Source organism: Schistocerca americana, chromosome 10, assembly GCF_021461395.2.
Source record: "Schistocerca americana isolate TAMUIC-IGC-003095 chromosome 10, iqSchAmer2.1, whole genome shotgun sequence".
Classification (NCBI taxonomy): domain Eukaryota; kingdom Metazoa; phylum Arthropoda; class Insecta; order Orthoptera; family Acrididae; genus Schistocerca; species Schistocerca americana.
In genome coordinates this window covers 54,908,156-54,935,469 of record NC_060128.1, presented here as the reverse complement: position 1 = coordinate 54,935,469, position 27,314 = coordinate 54,908,156, and the positions used below count along the sequence as shown (strand labels likewise).

Below are 27,314 nucleotides of genomic sequence, written 5' to 3'. Positions count from 1 at the left end.
GTTTCTAACCACTGCGCCACCTCGCTTGATTATTCCGAAAAGATGGTACCCGTAACTTCCCCTGCCAAGTACGTGACCTCCGTCTTTTTTTGGAGCACTTTTGCAACGTTCCTTCCACACCGAGCTCCGACGTTTTGTCTCAGGGGTCGAATGACAGGCCCAGGCCTTATCTCCATTTGAATACTCTTACAGCTTTCCCCGTGAACACAGGTTAATTCCTAACAGCTATCAACGCAAGATAGTCGTTTTGCTGCAAAAAATGAATGCTACAGGGCAAATCACAGATGGACAAATTTTGTAGTGGTAACTTCATCCTAACTGGCAGCATCTGGTAAGATTTTGCGGAATGCACCGTAAGCCGGTGTGAGCATTGTCAACACGTACCGGTCCAACTTGCGAGCCCTCACACACCGTGGGCATAGTTTATTTTACAGAGAAATAAAGCAGGGAAACCGTCCTCATAAATTCTGAACTCGAATGTAATTCGGTATCTCGAATGGATTTTAGAAGCTGTATGGTCTACAGCACACTCACCCGTGCCACTTAGTTATGTCAGTGATATACCTGTTGAGTAAAATGTGCACGAATTTACAATCTGTGTTTCATTCATTTTTATACTGGTAAGTAACCTAACTGCACCAACGGCCCACTTCGACAGCATCGGACAGATCAGTGGTCACTGTGGGGTGGCACGAAAAACTTAGATGCATTAAGGGCACTGGGAAGCAAAAATGTTTGGGAACTAGCAAGCAGACTGGCGCGATGAAGGATGTTGGTTGCAGACAATGCGAGGTGGTAGGCACTCACCTTGGACGAGTGAGTGGTTGAGCCACTGGACGTAGTAGCTGCTGGGGTACAGCGCGAGGATCTCGTTGCTCAGGATGGAGATTGGCAAAAGCAGCGCCGCACCCAGGGAGACTGCCAGCGAGAACGTGCACAGCCACAGGCTGCAACAAAAACAAAATACCTCTAATGCTAGTGATCCACAGCAATGTGGGAAATGTGTATGTGTATTTTTTCTAATGTACCAACCTTACATTTTGTATATAGGAGTATGCGATATGCAGTCTTCAGTGAATTAGTGAATACATTATTATTATTATTATATTATTATTATTACTACATTTATGTTTTTGTTTAATTATTTCACATTTATTATTCATTAACTAAATGTTATTTGGAATAAATGAATGTCCAGTAAATGACGAAGTTGGTTATTTCATTTCATTTGCCAAGATATTTCAGATTAGGAAAACTAAAATCAAAATTCTCTTCTGTCTACCAGTGAAGAGCCTCAACTGAAGAAAGCGGGCATTTACAAGATTCACCGTGAGTGTGGTGCTGCAGACAACACAAACTGGATATTGGATGGTAGTTTTGTGAATCACTTCTATTTCCCTTCTTGTATACGGGTGTGACCTGTGCCTTTTTCCAAGAACTGGACAAGGTTTCGTCTTCAAGGGATCTACACCAGATTATTGTGAGAGGAGGGGCTAACTCAGACGTAAATTCAGTATAGAATCTGACAGGGATTCCAATGAGGTTTGGAGCTTTGTTCAACTTTAATGATTTTAGTTGTTTCTCAACACCACTGACACTAATACTTACTTCATTTATCTTTTTGGTTGTACGACGATTAAACTGGGGCAGTTCCCTGGGTTTTCCTTTGTAAAGAAACATTTGAAAACAGAGTTCAGCATTTCACCTTTTGCTTTACTACCCTCAATTTCAGCTCCTGTCTCATTCCTTAGGGACTGGACACTAACTTTGGTGCCACTAACAGCCTATACGTATGACCAGAATTTCTTTGGATTTTGTGAAATGTCATTTGACAAAATTCTGCTACAGTAGTCACTGAAGGCATCACGCATTGCTCCCTCGACAGCCAAATGCGTTACATTCGGCATCTCTCTATCTATAGCCCTACACTTTGTTTTACACCTATTATGCAGTCATCTCTCCTTCTTCAGAAGTTTCTTTACAGTGACTGTATACTATGGAGGTTCCATTCCATTACGAACTGTCCTACTAGGTACATGTCTATCCAGCGCGTGTGCAAATATTGTTTTAAACTTGAGCCAGAGTTCCTCTACACGCACCTGACCTGTGCTGGTACTTTCGAGTTCCTCACTGAGATGTGACACTACTGATTTTTTATCTAGTTTACTTTACGTATATATCTTTTTGCTTGTTTCAGGTGGCTTTGTACTTCATAATCATTGTCGCCACAACCGCATCACGGTCACTGATACCAGTTTCGTTGTGGACATCCTCAAAGGGGACAGGTCTATTTGTTGCCATTAGGTCCAATATATTTCCATCATCCATCTGTTCTAGGTAGTTTTCAGAGAAGGTATTTAATCAAGTTTCACAGGATGTCTTATCACATCCACAACTAACAAAATTGTAATTTTTCCAATTAATTATTGGTAGATTAAAGTCTCCACTGATGATCACAATATGATTGGGGAACTTACGTACAAGTGAACTGAGGTTGTTTCTGAAGTTTTCAGTTACGCCAGGAAATGAGTCTCGTGGGCAATAGAAGGATTCACTTATTTTATGCTCAACCCTGGTACTGAGTCTTGCCCAAACAATCTCACATGCAGCTTCAATTTCTACCTTTGTGGATTTCAGTTTTTGTCAACTCTGATAAATACACCCCCCTCCATTTCCCATTTGCCTGTCTTTTTGATATACACTTAAATTTTCCCAAACAAAATTACTGCTATCAATTCCTAGTTTCAACCAGCTTTCTGTACCTACTATTACACGAGCTTCACTGCTTTTAATGGGCGCTTCAAACTCTGGCACTTTGTTGAAATGCTTCAACAGTTTACCATTAGTATTTTGATACTCTCGCCTGCGGGAGGCATTTCTTTCGACCTTACACCAATTGTTCCAGGTTTCGTACAGCCATCATCATCATCTGGACTGGACGGAGAGTCGCCTAATCTAAAAAACCCTCGTGCGCACCCCACACACAGTCAGCTACCTGAGCAGCAGCCTGTGACTTGCAGTGCACGCCTGACCTGTTAATGGGTACCCTACAATTCTCAACCCCACGGGGCAAGTCCACGAAGTAGCGGCCTAGCTTGTCACGGAACCTTAGAAGTCTCTGGCTCGGCCCTTCCACTTGACTCGTAACCGAAGGGCCACAATCAGCTCTGGGTACGATTCTGCAAACTGCGACCTTCGTCGAAACACCACGGCGAGGCTCGTCTTCTCGACCTCCTCTCTCAGTCGCTGGAATGACCCGAGAATGACATCGGAGCCCAGACGGTGGCATCGTTTGCTCCAGCGTGTGCCACAATCTGCAGCTGGCTGCACCCCATGGTTGCTGGAATAGCCTCTTCTACATGTCGAATGACGCCTCCCAGGCATTCTCACCGAGTGCACCTGCTGTCTTTTCCTATCCCTCGCTGCCGTTTTCCTAACGGGTGCCATCATTTGCCATACGTTTAAACTGCTGCCTATTAACAGACCACTACTCCTGACAACAGACAGAACAGTTTTCCCCAAAGCAGGTGTAGTGGGTCAACACCCTGACTCCTCCCTGGTGCCCGCCCACCCTGTACAGGACGCCCCCGTCTACCGCTGACACACGACTCGCAGCTCAGTAGACGAGCAAGGACAGGTCCCGCGCTCCCTGCAGAGGGGGCAGGATCCGCAGGCGAGCACAGTACTCGAGGTACCTCTGGTACACGACTCTCGGGAGCTCTTCCAGCACACCGAGTCGCAGCAGCTGTCAACTGTTTGACGTAGTCAGGGGGATCTCCAGGTGGTTGCCAATGCCAACCAACTCATCCCGTGTTCGAGAACAGCATTCACAGTGGGGCTGCATTTTCCCTGGTGCGATGTATTACGAGGCAGTGAACAAAGAACTTTAGTATCAACCTGCTGATTATCTTTTAATCTGTTGAGCTATAAAGTTCCCAACTCCCTTACAAGAATTGAAGCAGATACACAAAATATACGGAGCGAAAGGCTATTGACAATTTGTACAGAAACCAGATGGCAGTTACAAGAGTCGAGGGGCATGAAAGGGAAGCAGTGGTTGGGAAGGGAATGAGACAGGGTTGTAGCCTCTCCCCGATGTTATTCAATCTGTATATTGAGCAAGCAGTGAAGGAAACAAAAGAAAGATTCGGAGTAGGTATTAAAATCCATGGAGAAGAAATAAAAACTTTGAGGTTCACCGATGACATTGTAATTCTGTCATAGACAGCAAAGGACCTGGAAGAGCAGCTGAACGGAATGGACAGTGTCTTGGAAGGAGGATGTAAGATGAACATCAACAAAAGCAAAATGAGGATAATGGAATGTAGTCGAATTAAGTCGGGTGATGCTGACGGAATTAGAGCAGGAAATTAACAAAGTAGTAAAGGGGTTTTCCTATTTGGGGAGCAAAATAGCTGATGATGGTCGAAGTAGAGAGGATATAAAATGTAGACTGGCAATGGCAAGGAAAGCGTTTCTGAAGAAGAGAAGTTTGTTAACATCGAGTATAGATTTAAGCGTCAGGAAGTCGTTTCTGAAAGTATTTGTATGGAGTGTAGCCATGTATGGAAGTGAAACGTGGACGATAAATAGTTTGGACATGAATAGAATAGAAGCTTTCGAAATGTGGTGCTACAGAAGAATGCTGAAGATTAGGTGGGTAGATCACATAACTAATGAGGAGGTATTGAATAGAATTGGGGAGAACAGGAGTTTGTCGCACAACTTGACTAGAAGAAGGGACCGGTTGGTAGGACATGTTCTGAGGCATCAAGGGATCACCAATTTGGTATTGGAGGGCAGCGTGGAGGGTAAAAATCGTAGAGGGAGACCAAGAGATGAATACACTAAGCAGAAACAGAAGCATGTAGGTTGCAGTAGGTACTGGGAGATGATGAAGCTTGCACAGGATAGAGTAGCATGGAGAGCTGCATCAAACCAGTCTCAGGACTGAAGACCACCACCATAATAACAACAACAACAACAACAACAACAACAACAACAAATGATCTTTTGGATAGGGTGGCCAGCAATGTGCGGCTGTTTGCTGATGAAGCCGTGGTGTACGGGAAGATGTCGTTGAGTGACTGTAGGAGGATACAAAATGACTTGGACAGGATTTGTGATTCGTGTAAAGAATGGTAGCTAACTCTTAAATATAGATAAATGTAAATTAATGCAGATGAAGGGGGAAAAGAATCCCATAGTGTTTGAATAGTCCATTAGTAGTGTAGCGCTTGACACAGTCACGTCGATTAAATATTTGGGCGTAACATTGCAGAGCGATATGAAGTGGGACAAGCATGTAATGGCAGTTGTGGGGAAGGTGGATAGTTGTCTTCGGTTCATTGGTAGAATTTTGGGAAGATGTGGTTCATCTGTAAAGGAGACCGCTTATAAAACACTAATACGACCTATTCTTGAGTACTGCTCGAGCGTTTGGGATCCCTATCAGGTCGGATTGAGGGAGGACATAGAAGCATTTCAGAGGCGGGCTGCTACATTTATTACTGGTATAGGTTTGATGATCACTCGAGTGTTACGGAAATGCTTCAGAAACTCAGCTGGGAGTCTCTAGAGGAAAGGAGGCGTTCTTTTCGTGAATCGCTACTGAGGAAATTTGGAGAACCAGCATTTGAGGCACACTGCAGTACAATTTTACTGTCGCCAACTTACATTTCGCGGAAAGACCACAAAGATAAGAGAGAGCTAGGGCTCATACAGAGGCATATAGGCAATCATTTTTCCCTCGTTCTGTTTGGGAGTGGAACAGGGAGAGAAGATGCTAGTTGTGGTACGAAGTACCCTCCGTTACGCACCGTGTGGTGGATTGCGGAGTATGTATGTAGATGTAACAGTGCGCCCCCAGAAAATCAGCGGACCAAGGCAGCCCATGCTAAGGTCTCGCAAAGTGCAGTTATCAAAAAAATCCCCTTCGATGTCGAAGCAAAAGACATAATCGACCAACTGCGCAACCACGGCCCGCATCAAGAAAGACTGAATCCATACAAACACTGACAGAAACACAGAACAAATTCACAATGATCCACCGTCAGTAATTACAAATTGAAACGTGAATTCTTTTATTATGGAATGAATGTGAAATGAAACTTTTAATAACCCGTATGTTACACTCGAAAATTACAAATATTCCAACGGGCATGAGGATGAAAGTAATACCTTCGGTATCCCTTCCCTCCTCATGGGAGGCAGAGTAATATTAGTAATTTTCGCCTCACAAACATTAAGATACGCTCAATAGTAAATGCCTGATGGCCGAAAGTTATCGAACAATTGTAAAGTAAAAGAAATGAACCATCGCATAGCAGCGACAGAGTCTATTATTCTTTATCTTTGCCGTTCTTGCGCGGTGCCTGTAAATCTCCATGTACATGTATCGATTAATGGTATAAAAAAGAATTTCGTTGTTTCAAGACAAATGAGGCTTTTCGCGCCTCACCTGTTGCTGTTTGTGTTCTATGAAAGGCGGACGCGGACTTGCTGCGTTCCGCAACTGTGTTTTATATTTTATGTGAAAATATTGAGTGAATATGCTAACTGTTATTTTTTACAATCAGAAAACATGTAGTTTCTTGTAACTGATTACGAACAGACAACAGCAAGAGGACATTTTGACTTATGTATAAACTATTTAACCACAATGGTCATCTATTGTAATTTAATATGAAAAGGTACGTAGCATTAAAAAAAACTTGTGTTAAAGATACGTGTGCTTATTTTAGTAGATTAACCTTGATGATTTCCATCTCCTCATTTACTTGACTGTTAATTATTTTGTGTTAGTTCATCACCAGAAATTACGATCACGCCGATGGGCCGAACGCAGCATGAGGCGGAAGGAACATTATCGTTTTCCTATTATTTCTGAACCAATTTTTTTTTAATTGTGTAGTGTTGCATTTCTTTTAAAGTCTATAAACCTTCTGGTCCCTTAGTGTTGATACGGGTATGACTACATCGCGACTATAAAAATGCACAGAAATGATAATGTTTCTTCCGAACGATCTCAAATATATATATATATATATATATATATATATATATATATATATATATATATATATATATAGGGGAGTACATACAAATGGGAGGATCAAACACGGCGGCTAACATGGAACGAACGAAGAAACTCCAGAAGGCATACAAACTCACATGGTCACATTATAATAAGAAAAGCATATCGAGGCAGGCCAAACTTAGGCACTACAAAACAGTTGTATTACCAGAAGCATTGTACGCGTCAGAAACAACCACAATTGGAGCATCAGGCATCATAGACACAGAAAAAATAGAACGTAAAATTCTCAGAAAAATATTTGGACCAATTCACAGAGATGGCATATGGATGGAGCGACCTACCAAAGAGCTGTACCAGCACACTGACAGACTAACAGACGCGATCAGAAAACGCAGATTAACTTTCTATGGGCACATACAGAGAATGGACAACAACCGACTTACAAAGAAAATTTTTGATGTAGTAAACAGCTCAAGCAAGAAAACAAATTGGTATCATGAAATAGACGAAGACTTAAGGCATATAGGGATCAACAGGCAAATGATAGGAGACAGGAAATACTTCAGAAACAAAGTTAGGAGTGCATAATTTATTGTAAAGGAGAGAAAGAAGAAAGGAACATTATGGACAGAGCAAAGGAAACAGGAGTACAGCCAAAGGATGAAGAGATTTTGGGAAGAGAAGAGGAAGAAAGGAAAGAAGTGAAAATTGTGTCAATCATGTGATTTTCGAGTTCAAACACTGTCCATAAGGGCAACAATGAAATGAATGAATGAATATATCTCAATATGCTGCTCTTATTCAGGTATTTAATGCTCAACGTATGTCATTATAATAGTGTAATCAATCCCTGATTCTGTCGCCAAGTGGCCCACCAAAATGTTCACTTTTTCGACATTTAAAAAAAAGTAACAATTCTTTTTATTTTCGTCCCCCAAGAGCAACGCTACAATGTCCATGCCAAATGGTGTATCATCCGAGTGACACACTCTCCCCTATTTAGCGATAATACAAAATGTGCTGCGCTTCTTCGAACATCCTCGATGTATTCCGTCAATGCTATCCAGTAAGCATCCCACACTGCGCAACAGTACTCTAAAAGAGGATGGGCCAGCGTAGTGTAGGCAGTCTCCTTACTAGATCTGTTACATTCCCAGAGTCTTGCGGTAAAAATCTTTAGTTAGCCTTCCACACAACATTTCTGTGGGTTCCATCCAATTTAAGTTGGTCGTAATAGTAATTCCTAGGTATTTAGCTGAATTTATGGCCTTTAGGTTTGACTGATGTATCGTGTAACCGAAGTTTAACGGCATCCTTTTAGCACTCATGTAGATGAGCTCACAGACTTCGTTATTTAGGGTCAACTGATAATTTTCGCACCACAGATGTCTCTTTCCTAAATTGTCTTGCAATTTTTTTTGATCTTGTGATGGCTTTACTAGTCGATAGACGACAGCATCATCTGCAAACACCCTAAGACGGCTGCGCAGATTGTCTCCTAAATCGTGTATATAGGTAAGGAATAGCAGAGGGCCTGTAACAGTATCTTGGGAAACGCCAGAAATCACTTCTGTTTTACTCGATGACTTTCCGTCAATTACTACGAACTGTGACCTCTCTGACAGGAAATCACGAATCCAGTCACATAACTGAGACGATATTCCATAAGCACGCAATTTGACTACGAGCCGCTTGTGAGGTACAGTGCCAAAAGCCTTGTGGAAATCTAGAAATACGGAAGAACTTTTAAATCTTTGTCAATAACACTCACCACTTAGTGTTAGTACGCAGCTAGTTGTGTTTTACAAGAATAATCTTTGCTAAATCCGTATTGGTTGCATGTAAATAGACAGATCTGTTCGAGATAATTCGTAACGTTCGAACACAATACAGGGTGTTACAAAATGGTACGGCCAAACTTTCAGCAAACATTCCTCACATACAAAGAAAGAAAATATGTTATGTGGACATGTGTCCGGAAACGCTTACTTTCCATGTTAGAGCTCATTTTATTACGTCTCTTCAAATCACATTAATCATGGAATGGAAACACAAAGCAACAGAATGTACCAGCGTGACTTCAAACACTTTGTTACAGCAAATGTTCAAAATGTCCTCCGTTAGCGAGGATACATGCATCCACCCTCCGTCGCACGGAATCCCTGATGCGCTGATCAGCCCTGGAGAATGGCGTATTGTATCACAGGCGTCCACAATACGAGCACGAAGAGTCTCTACATTTGGTACCGAGGTTGCGTAGACAAGAGCTTTCAAATGGCCCCATAAATGAAAGTCAAAAGGGTTGAGGTCAGGAGAGCGTGGAGGCCACGGAATTGGTCTGCCTCTACCAATCCATCGGTCACCGAATCTTCTGTTGAGAAGCGTACGAACACTTCGACTGAAATGTGCAGGAGCTCCATCGTGCACGAACCACATGTTGTGTCGTACTTGTAAAGGCACATGTTCTAGCAGCACAGGTAGAGTATCCCGTATGAAATCGTGATAACGTGCTCCATTGAGCGTAGGTGGAAGAACATACTGACGAAACTAAAATGAGCTCTAACATGGAAATTAAGCGTTTCTGGACACATGTCCGCATAACATCCTTTCTTTTTTTGTGTGTGAGAAATGTTTCCTGAAAGTTTGGGCGTACCTTTTTGTAACACCCTGTATGTGTTCCAAACTCCTGCTGTATATCAGTGGTGGTGGTTGTTGTGGTCTTCAGTCCTGAGAATGGTTTGACGCAGCTCTCCATGCTACTCTATCCTGTGCAAGATTCTTCATTTCCCAGTACCTACTGCAGCCTACATCCTTCTGAATCAGTTTAGTGTATTCATCTCTTAGTCTTCCTCTACGATTTTTACCCTCCACGCTGCCATCCAGTACTAAATTGGTGATCCCTTGATGCCTCAGAACATCTCCTACCAACCGATCCCTTCTTCTAGTCAAGTTGTGCCACAAACTGCTCTTCTCCCCAAATCCATCCAATACCTCCTCATTAGTTATGTGATCTACACATATAATCTTCAGCATTCTTCTGTAGCACCACATTTCGAAAGCTTCTATTCTCTTTTTGTCTAAACTATTTATCGTCCACGTTTCACTTCCATGCATGGCTACACCCCATACAAATACTTTCAGAAAAGATTTCCTAACTCTTACATCTATACTCGATGTTAACAAATTTATCTTCTTCAGGAACGATTTCCTTGCCATTGCCAGTCTACATTTTATATTCTCTCTACTGCGACCATAATCAGTTATTTTGCTCCCCAAATAGCAAAACTTCTTTACTACTTTAAGTGTCTCATTTCCTAATCTAATTCCCTCAGCATCACCCGAATGAATTCGACTACATTCCATTATCCTCGTTTTGCTTTTGTTGATGTTCATCTTACATCCTCCTTTCAAGACACTGTCCATTCCGTTCAACTGCTCTACTAAGTCCTTTGCTGTCTCTGACAGAATTACAATATCACTGGCGAACCTCAAAGTTTTTATTTCTTCTCCATGGACTTTAATACCTACTCCGAATTTTTCTTTTGTTTCCTTTACTGGTTGCTCAATATACAGATTGAATAACATTGGGGAGAGGCTACAACCCTGTCTCACTCCCTTCCCAACCACTGCGTCCCTTTCATGTCCCTCGACTCTTATAAATGCCATCTGGTTTCTGTACAACTTGTAAATAGCCTTTCGCTCCCTGTATTTTACCCCTGCCACCTTCAGAAAATGAAAGAGTATTCCAGTCAACATTGTCAAAAGCTTTCTCTAAGTCTACAAATGCTAGAAACGTAGGTTTGCCCTCCCTTAATCTTTCTTCTAAGATAAGTCGTAGGGTCAGAATTGCCTCACGTGCTCCAACATTTCTACGGAATCCAAACTGATCTTCCCCGAGGTCGGCTTCTACTAGTTTTTCCATTCATCTGTACAGAATTCGCGTTAGTATTTTGCAACCGTAACTTATTAAACTGATAGTTCGATAATTTTCACATCTGTCAGCACCTGCTTTTTTTGGGATTGGAATTATTATATTCTTCTTGAAGTCTGAGGCTATTTCGTCTGTCTCATACATCTTGCTCACCAGATGGTAGAGTTTTGTGAGGACTGGCTCTCCCAAGGCCGTCAGCAGCTCCAATCGAATGTTGTCTACCCCCGGGGCCTTGTTTCGACTTAGATCTTTCAGTGATCTGTCAAACTCTTCACGCAATATCATATCTCCCATTTCATCTTCATCTACCTCCTCTTCCATTTCCATAATATTGTCGTCAAGAACATCGCCCCTGTACAGACCCTCTACACACTCCTTCCACCTTTCTGCTTTCCCTTCTTTGCTTAGAACTGGGTTTCCATCTGAGCTCTTGATATTCGTGCAATTGGTTCTCCTTTCTCCAAAGGTCTCTTTAATTTTCCTGTAGGCAGTATCTATCTTACCCCTCGTGAGGTAAGCCTCTACATCCTTACATCTGTCCTCTAGCCATCCCTGTTTAGCCATTTTGCACTTCCTGTCGATCTCATTTTTGAGACATTTGTTTTCACTTTTGCCTGCTTCACTTACTGCATTTTTGTATTTTCTCGTTTCATCAATTAAATTCAGTATATCTCTTCTGTTACCCAAGGATTTCTACAAGCCCTCGTCTTTTTACCTACTTGATCTTCTGCTGCCTTCACTATTTCTTTGCTCAAAGCTACCCATTCTTCTTCTACTGTATTTCTTTCCCCCATTCGTGACAATTGTTCCCTTATCCTCTCCCTGAAACTCTGTACTACCTCTGATTGTCAGTTTATCCAGGTCTCATCTGGCCCTGGAAATGTCTTACAGTTTAAAATCTGGTTCCTAAATCTCTGTTTTACCATCTATCTGAAACCTTCGAGTATCTCCCGGGTTCTTCCATGTATACAACCTTCCTTCAGGATTCTTGAACCAAGTGTTAGCTATGATTAAGTTACGCTCTGTGCAAAATTCTACCAGGCGGCTTCCTCTTGCATTTCTTAGCCCCAATCCATATTCACCTACTACGTTTCCTTCTCTTCCTTTTCCTACTGTCGAATTCCAGTCACCCATGACTATTAAATTTTCGTCTCCCTTCACTACCTGAATAATTTCTTTTATCTCATCATACATTTCATCAATTGCTTCATCATCTGCAGAGCTAGTTGGCATATAAACTTTTACTACTGTAATAGGTGTGGGCTTCGTGTCTATCTTGGCCACAATAATCCTGTTTGTAGTAGCTTACCCGCACTGCTATTTTCAATCATTATAAAAACTACTACTACCGAGCGGGGTGGCGCAGTGGTTAGACACTGGACTCGCATTCGGGAGGACGACGGTTCAATCCCGCGTCCGGCCATCCTGATTTAGGTTTTCCGTGATTTCCCTAAATCACTCCAGGCAAATGCCGGGATGGTTCCTCTGAAAGGGCACGGCCGACTTCCTTCCCAATCCTTCCCTAATCCGATGAGACCGATGACCACGCTGTCTGGTCTCCTTCCCCAAACCAACCAACCAAAAACTACTACTGCATTGCCTCTATTTGGTTTTGTATTTATAACCCTGTAGTCACCTGACCAGAAGTCTTGTTCCTCCTGCCACCGAACTTCACTAATTCCCACTATATCTAACTTCAACCTGTCCATTTCCCTTTTTAAATTTTCTAACCTACCTGCCCGATTAAGGGATCTGACATTCCACTCTCCGATCCGTAGAACGCCAGTTTTGTTTCTCCTGATAACGAGGCCCTGCTGAGTAGTCCCCGCCCGGAGATCCGAATGGGGGACTAAGGGACAAAAAATCATTCACTCTTCACATGTGAGAAGAATAAGTTTTGGGGCCTACCAAGCACGCTTTTGAGAAATGTATAGCGTAATGCTTCGAGTTCCGTTAGTTGAATTTTATCGCTATACGAGGGTTATCCGGAAACTAAGGTTACGTGGCATGTAGCTCTAGCACACAATGTCAGCGGGGGTAGCTGGAAGCCAGCGGAAGGCACGATCATTCTCAGCGAGCAGCAGCTGGTCGGTTAGTGTTGTGGCGGCTGTGAGAAGTGGGCCTTCTCAGTCTGGCTCCCGCCAAGTGCGCGCTGGAAATTCTCAGGGCGTGAATGCCGCTCCGATTCATCGCGAAATTGTTTCGGTTTATGCAGAGGTCGTAAAGTGAAGGCAGCGTGTGACGAAAGGCTTACCGAATTTAGATTTTGGAAGGACGGAAATTCACGACGAAGAGAGAAGCTGAAGCATGCCCAAACTCTCTCGTGGTTCCCTTTTTAGGTACTCCACGTCGACGTCTGCTCGTAGATACGTATCGTCGGTAGGTTTTCCGGCTTTACTTCCCGACGTGACAGCGACGACTCTCCGATGAAGTGCGGGCCTCGTGTTTTGCTATTACTGCTAGTCTCGTAAATATCGCATTTATCTAGTAATTCGCCCGGCTAAAACTCTCCCCTTTTATGATTAAGACAGCCTGCGCCCCATTTCGGAAGGAGTGAGGACGTCAAAGAGTCACAGACGTTCATATTAAGCAGTCCGTAAAACACGTAAACGTTCACTTCGGTTAGCGTGTCAGTTAATGCCTACGCTTTCCGCTAGATGGTGCTGACTTACTGCTCAATAGCTTTGGTTCCGTAAAACCTTCACTGATTAGTACTACGTAAATGACATAAGTACACCACTTTTGTATTAGACTTTCACTCTATATTCAAGGATTAAGATGGTGATGGATGATGGCCTATTTAAAAGGGTCCTAGCCTGGAGGAATCTAAATAGTCCGGAAATGCCGATATGCACGCGCTCTACGTCCAGATTCGCAACTAACGGCACACGAGAATTTCAAAAGCCCACACGTTAATATCTGAATACCGGTACCTCCGAATTCACTCGCATCAGCACATAATTTGAGTTTCTGTCGTCTATATGTCAGTAAAGTTCCAATCTAGCACTAAAGTCCTACAATCCGCTTAATACTCCGTTGCTACCAACAGTCAGAGATCGTACACCACATCACTTTTAATCTCCGTGATATTCTAACAGTTTATCGTGAATCTTAACACGACAAAGTCCAATCTAATTATTGTCTCGCTGACTGACGTGGGTTCCCGGCCCTTTAACGAAACAATCGAGGAAAAAAGGCGGCAATAATGACGATCAAGCCTTTTTACAGGTTTTTCGTCACAAGAGTTTAACGTCACTGCCTACTCCATGACGGAGCTTCCGTGACTTTGCTTTACTTGGACGTTAAACTACTTGCTGATATACTATAATTTTGATCTGCAATTACCGAATTCTGATTCTACACTATTTTCTCCTCTAAAAATTCTATTCCTAATTTTGAATTATTCTTTCTATAGCTTTTATCACTGTAAACTGAACCGAGGTGTTACAAAGCGGAAGGTCGTCTGTTTTGACCGACGGCGTGGTGCAGAAAACTGAAGATCATCTGCTCACTGACGACCTGGAACCAGTTTGCCCAAACATTTCGCCAAGTGTTGTTCACGAAATGATAACAGATCGACAAAATTATCTGAAGCTGTGTGCGCGTGCTGGATGCCACGACGCTTACCGAAGCACACAAAATGAACAGAGTTAGTGCCGCTCGCGAATCTCTCGACCGTTTTGAGACGAGGCTTTTCTCAACTCTGAAGTGACAAGATGTGAAATTGGGATTATCACCGTACTTCAGAGAGCAAACGACTATCACTGCAGTGCCGCCATACTCGTGCTCCTTCGGGCAAAAAATTCAAAACTCAGCAAACAGTGACCAAAATTTTCAGAGCCATACAAAAAAACGTCGCCGGATGGTGACAACGGGAGTCCTTATCATGGACCTAGTGACTATCATCTGTTCACTGAATTGAAGGAACACCTTCGTAGAAAACACTTTCCCGACGACGACGAGGTGAAAATCGAAGAACTGGCTGAAAAAGAAGGCGGCAGAAGTCTATGACACACGAATCAAAAATTCCAAGGATGACAAAATGTATTGTGGAAAAATAATGCAAGACCTATACTACAATGCGTGATTTTATTAAAATAAATTCATTTTTCGTGCTTGAACAAATTCTCGCAACCTTACTTTCCGGATTACCCTGTCTCACTAGTCAGACAAACTTGTGGCCATTCGCGGCACCTTTTTCTACTCAACTGTGTTCTTCATAACTTCACTATTAGACGAAGTTACAGTCTCAGCGTAAACATGCCTTTAATTAACTTTCTTCTCTTGATCCTTTCGTTCCTTTCTTGCTGTAACTTCACGGGATTGGCACGTTAATAATCGGGTTTGCCACTGACAGTGTTGGAGAGTGGCCAGACCATTACGCACGGAGAACTGGATTTGTGAACTCCATCTGTTTGCGTGTAGTGTTATCGCATGGTACAGTATAAGAACGTTCTGTAGAAGTTTGAGAATCGTCTAACTCAAGGGAGACGTGGGACCGAGGTCGGTATTCACGTAGGGGGGATGTGGAAAACTGCCTAAAAACCACGTAAGTCTGGTCGGCACACCGACGCTCGTCGTTAATCGATGCTGCTCCCTAATATACTGACGAGACGGAAGTCGTGGGCTAACGATATGCACACACACTACTGGCCATTAAAATTGCTACACCAAGAAGAAATGCAGATGATAAACGGGTATTGATTAGATACATATATTGTACTAGAACTGACACGTGATTACATTTTCACGCAATTTGGGTGAGAAATCAGTGCCCAGAACAACCAGCTCTGGGCGTAATAACGGCCTAGATACGCCTGGCCGTTGAGTCAAACAGAGCTTGGATGGCGTGTACAGGTACAGCTGCCCATGCAGCTTCAACACGATAGCACAGTTCATCAAGAGTAGTGACTGGCGTATTGTGACGAGCCAGTTGCTCGGCCACCATTGAGCAGACGTTTTCAATTGGTGACAGATCTGGAGAATAACACGGATGCGACCATCATGATGCCGTAAACAGAACCTGGATTCGTCCGAAAAAATGACGTTTGGCCATTCGTGCACCCAGGTTCGTCGTTGAGTACACCATGGCAGGCGCTCCTGTCTGTGATGCAATGTCAAGGGTAACCGCAGTCATGGTCTCGGAGCTGATAGTCCATCCTGCTGCAAACGTCGTCGAACTGTTTGTGCTGATGGTTGTTGTCTTGCAAACGTCCCCATCTGTTGACTCAGTGATCGAGACGTGGCTGCACTATCCGTTACAGCCATGCGGATAAGATGCCTGTCATCTCGACTGCTAGTGACACGAGGCCGTTGGGATCCAGCAGGGCGTTCCGTATTACTCTCCTGAACCCACCGATTCCATATTCTGCTAACAGTCATCGGATCTCGACCGACGCGAGCAGCGATGTCACGATACGATAAACCGCAATCGCGATAGGCTAGAATCTGACCTTTATCAAAGTCGGAAACGTGATGGTACACATTTCTACTCATTACACGAGGCACCACAACTACGTTTCACCAGGCAACGCCGGTCAACTGCTGTTTGTGTATGAGAAATCGGTTGGAAACTTTGCTAGTGTCAGCACGTTTTAGGTGTCGCCACCGGTGCCAACCTTGTGTGAATGCTCTGCAAAGCTAATCATTTGCATATCACAGCATCATCTTCCTGTCGGTTAAATTTTGCGTCTGTAGCACGTCATCTTCGTGGTGTAGCAATTTTAATGGCCAGTAGTGTATACGGACGGCGGTAGTATCGCGTACACAATGTGAGAAGTAGAATTGCTCAAGCAAAGGCTGCTTTTAACAAGAAGGAAAACATCTTAACATCTAAGAGCATCAGCTTTGAAATCAGGAAAAGATTTTTGAAATCGTATGTGTGGAGTGTGGCACGCTATGGGTGTGAAACGTGGACTCTCGGGACAGAGGAAGACCAGAAGCTAAATTCTTTTGATACGTGGTGCTATAGACGTACGGTCAAACTAAAATGTATCGACAAGGTCACAAACGAAGTGGTTCTGGAAAGAGCAGGTGAGAAGAGAAGCTTCTGGAGTTTCATTGTTCAAAGAAGAGTGCAATTTACAGGCCATCTATTAAGACATAGAGGTCTCCTGAACACAATCGTAGAGGGATATGTCGAGGGAAAAAGACCGAGAGGAAGACCATGACTGAGGTACATGGATCAAATCGTGAAAGATGTGGGATGTAACACGTATAAAGAAATGAAGAGAAAAGCTGAAAGACGCACAGAATGGAGACAAGCTGCCATTGTAGCTGTTGCAAACGAATCCTTGGATTGACCACTAAAGAAGAAGAAGAAGAAGAAGAAGAAGGTATAAAAGGGCCGTGCAGTGGCGGAGCTGACATCTGCACTCGGGTGATTGGCGTGGAGAGCCTGGCAACGCGGTTATGCCCTCAAGACGGGACTTAACGCACTCTGAATAGGGCGGGAGTAGTAGTTGGAGCTAGACGCGTGGGGCATTCCATTTCGGAAATCGTTAGGGAATTGAGTATTCCGAGATGCACAGTGTCAAGGGCGTGTCGAGAATACCAAATTTCAGGCATTTCCCCTCACCGCGGACAACGATATCGGCGGCGTTTCCGTAGTCAGTGCTTACCGACAGGCGACACTGCGTGAGATAACCGCAGAAATGGATGTGGGGCGTACGACCAACGCATCCACTAGGACAGTGAGGCCAAATGTGGCGTTCATGAGGTGCGCGAGTGCCTTAGCTAACAGCACGACATCGTCTGCAGCACCTCTGGTGGAGTCGTGACCGCGTGAGCTGCACCCTGGACGACTGGAAAGCCGCGGTCTCTCAGTACAGTCCCGACTGCAGTCGGTACGAGGTGACGGTAAGGTCCGAATGTGGCGCAGACCCCACGGAGTTATGAACCCAGGTTGTCAAGAAGGCATTGTGCAAGCTGCCGGTGGCTCCACAATGGTGTGGAACGGACCGGGTGCCCTCGTCCAACTGGACGATTCATTTACCGGATACAGCTATGTTCAGCAACTTGGGCATCATTTGCAGCCATTCGTGAATTTCATGTTCCCAAACAACGGAGGAAGATTTATCGACGATCGTGCGCTATGTCACTGGGCCACAAAAAATGGTTCCAATGGTTCAAATGGCTCTGAGCACTATGGGACTTAACATCTGAGGTCATCAGTCCCCTAGAACCTAGAACTACTTAAACCTAACTAACCTAAGGACATCATACACATCCCTGCCCGAGGCAGGATTCGAACCTGCGACCGTAGCAGTCGCGCGGTTCCAGTCTGTAGCGCCTAGAACCGCTAGACCACCGCGGCAGGCCACTGGGCCACAATTGTTTGCGATTGGCTCTCGACAGTTCGAGCGGATGATTTGGCCTCCCTCATCGCACGATGAGAATCACATAGAACATTTATGACATATTCGGAAAGTCGATTCGTACAACACTTTCGCAGTTACGGACGGCTATAGAGACAGCATGGCGCTCTATGTCTGCAGGGGACTTCCAAAGACTTGTTAACCCCACGTCACAGTGAGTTGCTTCATGACTTCCATCACCTCAGTGTATTTCCAACTCGAATAACCGTTCTCGAGACACTGCAGAACGTTTAAGTGTTTATTAAAAATATCTTTATCCTTTGCTACTACCTTGAGTTCTGTTACATAAATGAAAACGTATTTAAATAAAGTTCCCATCAATATTAACTGTGTTGCAAACAGAAGAGAAATGTCAGGAAAAAATGTCCGTCAAAAACGTAACGCATTTTTAAGATGTTTGTCACAGGAGGTAGATAAGGAAAAAGGTGGCATTGTTACGTGTGCGTGTATGACAAACTTCATTCCACAAAACAGGAATTTAGTTGCGAATAACTGTCGTTAATCAGAGCCTAACGAAACGCCACTTTAAATCCAGTTACGAGGTCTGCCAGTGTCTCGCATTGGCAAAGCTCGTCCCAGAGCTTCTCTTGTTGCTGCAATTCGTTTGTTAAGCTGCGTCTACAGGGATTATACTGCCCGGCAATGTTGCCCGGCCAGAGGAATTGCAGCCACATTACCGGCGGCTGCTGGCCGACAGAGTTAGCGGCGATGCAAATGGACGACAGCGAGCTGGTGGTGCCAGGGAGAGCGGCTCGCATTCCACGAGGGAAAAAAAAGTTAGCAACACAGAGAGAAATCGGGCTAGTGGACGCGTTGTCTTTTACCTGAAATGCTTCTCAGACTTTACCTCGTGAACTGATGCTAGACACACACTACGCCCAGAATGCTGAATCGCGATATTGAACACATCGTCTGAAGCTAATTTGGCCGAGAACGGGTAAGAGCAGTACCACATCCTCCAGTTCTGGCCCCTGGCGATTCGTACCTCCCTAATGTGTACGCTTACTTCTCACCGATGCTCTCTTCGTAGCAAGAGTTTGCAACGTTTCAGTGGGAACTTGTAGGAAGTCATTAAATTAGTTTCAAATAAAAATCAGATGTGTGTGTTCACCAGTACAGTCAAAACTACGAACTTTGTGCAGTTACGGAACGTGTGAAAAGTAATGTATAGGAAGGCTGTAAAAAAGAAAAAAAAGCTAGTTACTGTTCGTGAACAAGCAAACACACCTGATGAAGATTCCGAGACGTTTAGAAGTCTTTAGAACCTATGTAGGCCCACATTACAATTACGGTTAACCAGAGCAGATCTTCTAAGACGGTAACAGTGAGGATCTACCTTTCCAGATTTCGACTTGTAGAAGCAAACCGCCAACAAATATCTCAATTACCTCTCAAGTTGTATGGATCAAGCATACAATAATATAAAATATAATAACTTGAGAAGTAATTGAGATAGTTATTGACAGTATGTTTCTAAAAGTAAGGTAACTCAAAATTTTTTTTTTTTTTTTTTTTTTTTTTTTTTGAGACGTCTAATACACCTCTACATGCGCATCAGTAGCAGGGCGACAGACATCTATTCTACGGCTCTGCAAATCTTTTGCAGCACTGTAGGCGTAACATTTCCGATAACTCCACGATTGCGATAGTGCAGATTTGGAAGACCACGAACTGGTGCCTGCTGCACTTTATTCTTGATAAGCCGTCACAGAAAAATATCAAGTTGCATAATGTCTGGGCTTCTGGAGGGGAGGGGGCAAGCAACCGATGGACTACCTCCCAGTCCAGCAATTTGAGAACTTCTGATGCGACAAAAATATACGCAAAATGGCACGGAGCTTCATATTGTTGAAAGATTACATCACGAGGAAGTTGCGGCACAGCATACAGCTCCAACACGTGTACGTACGTTGTTGCATTAACTGTAGACTCGGCGAAGAAGAATGAGCCCGTAACCCCGTCCTTCAACAATCCACACGACACATTCACATTCGTATAGGAGAGTCAGTTTGCACTCTGTCCCTCCGGGGGAGGGGATGTTCCGTTCCCCACGAGCGGTAGGCGTGTGCTGGAAGTGTGGGAGGAGGCGAGATCGAGGAATGCCTCCTCTCCACCCAGTTTTGCCACAACTGTCTCCGCGAACGCCTGCCCTCGTGAAGAAGCTGCAGTTTCTGCGCTCGTGGGCGCATCCTTTTATGGACGACATCTTTCACTAACTGCCTACTTGCTTCTAGGATCGACTTGCGAGGGATCCGCTGGAAGGTCGTACGCATTATTCAGCAGTAGCCTCTGGGAGTGCGTGCTCGGCACGGCGGGTCGCCATCGAAAGCAACTGCCAGCTTCCCGAAGCCTCCTGATTGTTACACAAGTGGGGACATCAACACGCTGTCGCAGTCCATACGTCGAGAACGACGTTGTGCCAGTGTAAGGGACTTTAGCTCCGGGAGATAAACCGTACAGAACACCTTCTGCTGTGGAGTCCGCACGGCTATTGACGCGCGTTTACGCTAACAAAGCAGTTACGCGCAAGCGCACGCCGTACCGACAGCACACACAGAAAACACACTTGTAGAAGGAAACCGCCAACAAATATCTCAATTACCTCTCAAGTTATTACACTCTACACTGAAGAACCAAAGAAACTGATACACAAGACAGCGCGAGCACGCAGAAGTGCCGCAACACGACGTGGCACAGACTCGACTAATGTCTGAAGTAGCGCTGAAGGGAACTGACACCATGAATCCTGCAGGACTGACCATTAATCCGTAATAGAACGAGGGAGTGGAGGTCTCTTCTGAAAGGCACGTTGCAAGGTATCCCAGATATGGCGAATTATGTTCACGTCTGGAGAGTTTGGTGGACAGCGGAAGCGTTTAAACTCAGAAGCGTGTTCCTGGAGCGACTCTGTAGCAATTCTGGACGTGTGGAGTGCCATATTGTCCTCCTAGAACTGCCCAAGTCCCTCGGAATGCACAATGGACATGGATGGATGCAGGTAATCAGGCAGGATGCTTATGTACGTGTCACCTGTCAGAGTCGTATCTAGACGTAACCAACTCCACACGCCCCACACCATTACAGAGCCTGCACCAGCTTGAACAGTCCCCTGTTGACATATAGCGTCGACGGATTCGTGAAGTTGTCTGCATACCCGTACACGTCCATCCGCTGCATACAATTTGAAACGAGACATGTCCAACCAGGCAACATGTTTCCAGTCATCAACAGTCCAATGTCGGTGTTGACGAGACTTGGCGAGACGTAAAGCTTTGTGTCGTGTAGTCATCGAGGTTACTCGGTTCCGAAAGCCCATATCGATGATGTTTCGTTGACACTTGTTGATGGCCCAGCACTGAAACATGCAGCAATTTCCGGAAGGGTTGCACTTCTGTCACGTTTGATCGACTCTTCAGGCGTCGTTGGTCCCGTTCTTGCAGGATCTTTTTCCGGCCGCAGCGATGTCGCAGGTTTGATGTTTTACCGGATTCCTGATATTCACAGTACACTCGTTAAGCGGTCGTACGGGTAAATCCCCACTTCATCGCTACCTCTGAGATCCTGTGTACCATCTCTCGTGCGGGGTCTATAATGCCACGTTCAAACTCACGTAAACCTTGATAACCTGCCATTGTAGCAGCAGTAACCGATCTAACAACTGCGCCAGACACTTGTTGTCTTCCATAGGCGTTGCCGACCGCAGCGCCGTATTCTGCCTGATTACATACCTCTGCCTTTGAATAAGCATGCCTAATCCAGTTTCTTTGGCGATTCAGTGTGTATTAAGAAATAATACATGTTTATAGAAACATCTAAAGAGTATAGACCAATGTCAAACATCAGTTTGTATCCAGAATGAAATTTTCACTATGCAGCAGAGTTGGCGCTCATATGAAACTTCCTCGCCGATTAAAACTGTGTGCTGGACCGAGATTCAAACTCGGGACCTTTGCCTTTGGCAGTAGCTCAGTCGGTAAATCACAGTCTGGGTCCGGTACATTATTTATCTGCCAGGAAGATACGCTAACCTTTTCATTCGTCAGAAAATTAATTTGTCTTTAAACCTTAGGTGTCGCTTTAACGCAGTGAAAGCGTTATTTCTGCTTACGTACGAGGATGTATCAAATATGAAGTGGAATTTAGATCTGTGCGCTGTGGTAGCGGACGGAAATTGGCGGAACCTCGACAGGAAGTTGGTGGGGGTGTGTGGAATAGTACTGCGATGCTACAGTCGGCGTGAACCGACCGCTCGAATCAGGCTACCACGTGTGAGCGAGTGCTAGCCAAGTTTCTCACGAAAGAAGGCATCAGGCCTGCGGAAATTTTGAGGCGGCTCCTTGTGAAGCTTGCGGGAGAAACCCTGTGGACGACCAAAGAGTAGTAGTGGCACGAAACATTTGTGGCGTACGCCACCGAAGACGACCACCGACAAGGAATCACATCAGACAGCATTCGTGCCGTACAGGACTTTCTGTGAAACGTCGGCGCGTAATCCTTTGCGAAATTGCTTCGACAGTAAGGATAAGCTACGGAAGCGCTCAAGACATCGTCACTGATAATGAGCTGCGGGAAGCCGTGACTTCTGCACGGCAACGCGAGGCCGCACTCTGCCTCATTAACGAGGGAAAGACGGGACTAAGGTCGTTGGGGAACTGCGCAGCATCCTCCGCAGTGTCCAGATTTGTCACCGTGCGACCACCACAGGTTTGGAGCGCTGAAAGAAGAACGGCAACAAAATGTTTCCAATCCGATGGAAGAAATGCGAAGCAAAGTCAGGAGACTATTTAAAAAATGGGGTGGGTGTATTTGTGTTTCCGTAGATTACATCAAGTTTACAAAAATAATCGAGTTCATTTTTGACCTCCGTTCATACAAAAATTAAATAAATAAATAAATAAAATCACGTATGAATTATTCGAACGGGACGGAAATCGGTAGATGTGATGTATATCTACAACCAAACAGACGATTAAAGTTTCAGAAAAAGTGGATCATTTATTGGAGAGAAGCAGCTTCATAAAATGAGAAAGTGAACAACGCACTGGTCCACCTCTGGCACTTCTGCAAGCAACTTTTCAACTTGGCATTCATCGATACAGTCGTCGGATTTCCTGCTATGGCATAGTGTGCCAAATTTTATCCAACTGCCGCGTTAGATCGTCAAACTCCCGAGCTGTTGGAGGATCGGCTTGCTCAATTTGTGAAGCTGTTTGTCTCGAATAAATGGACCAATTTTTCTGAAATTTTAATCGTTTCTTTGCCTGCACATGCACATCGCGTGTACCGATTTCCGTCCGGTGCGTCCATTTTTTGCTTCAAAATGTGTCATGTCTTAAAGGTACCTTTACAAAAATATTTACCGAATAACTATAAAATGTTTAAGCTTTTAAGCCTCGCTGAGTTACTATCACTTTTATTTCTCGGACAAGAGACATGTCCAAAGTTACTAATCGGTTAAATGAAAAATGGCACCTCTGGAATTCTGCCCTCTCACCACCTCACCCTCCCATTAGACAAATTTCTGCGGACTCCCACGGATAGTGCGCCGGCCGGAGTGGCCGTGCGGTTCTGGGCGCTACAGTCTGGAACCAAGCGGCCGGTACGGTCGCAGGTTCGAATCCTGCCTCGGGCATGGATGTGTGTGATGTCCTTAGGTTAGTTAGGTTTAATTAGGTCTAAGTTCTAGGCGACTGATGACCTCAGAAGTTAAGTCGCATAGTGCTCAGAGCCATAGAGCCATTTGAACCCACGGATAGTGCAGTTTGCTTATTCAGTCCTAGTTCAGTGTGGCCACATGTTCTTGGATTCTGCTCCCCCTAGAACTGAATCGGTACAGGTGTCTGGAACTGGAGTTGCACGTATGTTGACTCGTCTCGCTGGCAGCTTGGGCTGTCAGGTCGTACTGGGTCGTTATTCCTCGATGCTCCGTTTCTCCTCTGTAATATGCAATCTGTAGCAGCGAGTGTCATTTTTATGCGACCTCTTAGCGGCGCTGTGTACTGCTCTACGGAACAAGCGTCAACGTGTTCAGTGTGAGCAGAGTGTCCGGGCACCGGCTGGCGGGAGTATCTGCTGCGATGGAGTCTAAAGGCTGATTAGCCTCCGAGTCATATTCACTCGCTGCCGGACGCTAACAATTTTAGCTTTGAATATTTTGAGCAAGGAGTAGCCTATCTTCATGGAACGTATCTACAGGGTGAAAAGTATTTAAATCGAGGTTGTAGGGGACATCAAAACAAATATTTTTCCCTAACGTCATTTTTTCCTAGGAGGATTATTTAAACGGGTGGAGGTCGTCTTATGCTGTTCAGTTGTTAGAGGGCGTATTACGCTCTTCAGTTGTAGGCAACTGCTGTCCACCAGTGTAGCAGTGCATTGTCTCTGTTTACTAATGCAGCGATACACCTGGAGTGAGTACACTGATATGGCTGGTGCGTACTACGTAGCGCACCACAACGGACGAGCTGCACAGCGGGTTTATCAACAACAATATCCTAATCGCCGTATCCCGCATCGTACGACCTTTGCTGCTGTGTACCAACGTCTGCGTCAGACCGGGTCATTTAGCAGATTACCTGGACAGGGACGCCGTCGCACGGTAAAAACGCTGCAATTTGAGGAAGCTGTCTTGCAGCATGTGGAGCGCGATCCTTCAATCAGCACTCGTGCCATTGCGCATAACATGGGGACGAATCAGACGAATGTAAGAACAGTCCTTCGAGAGCAATTGTTACGTCCATTTCACTTACAGCGTGTCCACAACCTGGAACCACTTGATTATCCACGCAGAGCACAATTTTCTCAGTGGTACCTGGAACAGTGTGAAAAAGCATCCTACATTTCCATTTTACCGATGAAGCAACGTTCGGGCGTGATGGAGTCTTCAACATGCAGAATTCGCATGTTTGGAGTGAGGATAACCCAAATGCCACAGTTAGTAGCACTCATATAGTGCGGTTCTTCGTTAATGTGTCGGTCGGTGTTGTTGGGGACTCTTTAATTGGGCTGTATCTGCTACCTAGGCCATTAAATGGCAGGCCCTACTACAATTTTCTCGCCAGAGCATTGCCAGAATTGCTGGAAGACGTCCCGCTCCCTACAAGACAACGCATGTGGTCCCAACGTGACGGGGAGCCGGCACATTTCAGCCGTCGTGTGCGTCGATTCCTGGACCGACGGTTCCCAGAAACGTGGATTGGCAGAGGTGGTCCTGTACCGTGGCCTGCTCGATCCCCAGATATGTCCCCTCTGGACTTTTTTGTGTGGGGAGAGGTGCGCAACCTTGTTTACGGAACTCCTGTTGCATCAGAAGAGGATCTGGTTGCCCGGATAGTAGCAGCAGCAGGAACAATTCAGGATACTCCTGGGGTTTTTGCCCGTGTCAGACAGAACACGATCCGACTGTGTAACCTTTGTTTACGTGTCAGTGGAGGCATTTCTGAAAATCTACTGTAATAGAAATTAATGTTAATGTGTTTTGAACTCGGCGTGGTACGTGCGACTTGGCCTACTGGTACGTAGAGCGGACCAGGGCAGGGCAAGCAGCGCAGCTCTGCTACGAGGGCGAAGGTGGGCGGCACTCACGCCGAGGGTGCAGGACCAGCAGGAAGGTGGGGGCCACTTGTGTTACATTAGGGTTACGTTCTGGATTGCAGATACCATGGCATCTACACAGTTGTAAAAAAATTGGAGGGGCAGAATGGTTATTACTTTACTTTACCGTATCTTTGAAGGCCGTAAGAAGTACCTTAATATGCCATCGCACTGTTGTGAGATGAACGAACTAGTGATACGAAGGAGAGTACAACACCAACCACAAAGACCATATGATGCATTTGTTTCTGACGAACGAGAGGGCTTGCTGACTCAACTGACACACTCAGAGAAAGAAAAGTCAAGCGTCGGTAAAGAAGTGACAATCTTTTGTATTACACATTATGAGAGTTTAAAGAAATAACATATATATGTAACTATATAGGTTCAATAACATAAGAAAACTGCAAACACAAAAGATAATCACCGTTTTGTGTACTATTTACAGTCATAATTGATGAAAAATTTACACCTGATTCTACAAGAGCAATTTAGGACATTTCATAAAGTGTTGCCCTAAGATGTTAAATGTTAGCAGACGACATTGGAAGAGAAATAGCATATCTAGACTGAAGTAAAAACCTACAGTAAGTAACATCTTTGCAATGAAAAAGTAAGAACTGAACAGTACATAAATAACAATGGAGTAGACAGGAAAACATTTAGAGCAAAATAGGAATAACATGCCTACATAACAGATTCTATTGATAAACAAAACTAATAAAATAAAATTAGTACTAGACAAGGCTGCATCAGGAGGTATGAAACATGGTGAGTGAGTGATACACAACCAATTAAAAGAAGAGACAGTTATGAATGTAAATACAGAATACATAAGGAACTTAAGCAATATCAATACGATAAACAGAAATAAATAAATGTAGGAAAATGGAGGCGTTTGAGGGAACCTACAGTTTGAGTGTGTGGTGGTATTGCATTTTAACATTAACATTATAATCAAAGCAGTGGCTGTGTAACAGTTTTCATTAAATAAATGAGCAAAGTAAAATATGGACAGTAATACAAGTACCAGTTAAAAGAAAGCCTTAACTATTGAAACTACAGTCTATGTGGAATAGAAAGACAACTTCAACAAAACAAAACAACTTAATGAATAGAGGAAAATGGGAATATGTAGGGAGAGAGAGTGTGGGAAGTAATGAACAAGTGAAGTACACGGGACACTGGCTGGTAGTTGAAATGAAATGCCGTGTGAGGAGGGCCTCCCGTCGGGTAGACCGTTCGCCGGGTGCAAGCCTTTCGATTTGACGCCACTTCGGCGACTTGCGCGTCGATGGGGATGACATGATGATGATTAGGACAACACAACACCCAGTCCCTGAGCGGAGGAAATCACCGACCCAGCCGGGAATCG

The 27,314-nt window shown here is 44.5% G+C and overlaps 1 protein-coding gene across 2 annotated transcripts in view; it reads right to left on the bottom strand.

The window, feature by feature from the left end:
- The window catches only part of LOC124552230 (protein Lilipod), a 370,834-nt gene that overhangs the window by 108,254 nt on the left and 235,266 nt on the right, over nucleotides 1-27,314 (bottom strand). For both annotated transcript variants that reach the window (XM_047126502.1, XM_047126503.1), the window contains exon 3: nucleotides 808-947. In XM_047126502.1, the coding sequence (XP_046982458.1) occupies nucleotides 808-947 (140 nt within the window). The remainder of the gene's footprint in view (nucleotides 1-807; nucleotides 948-27,314) is intronic.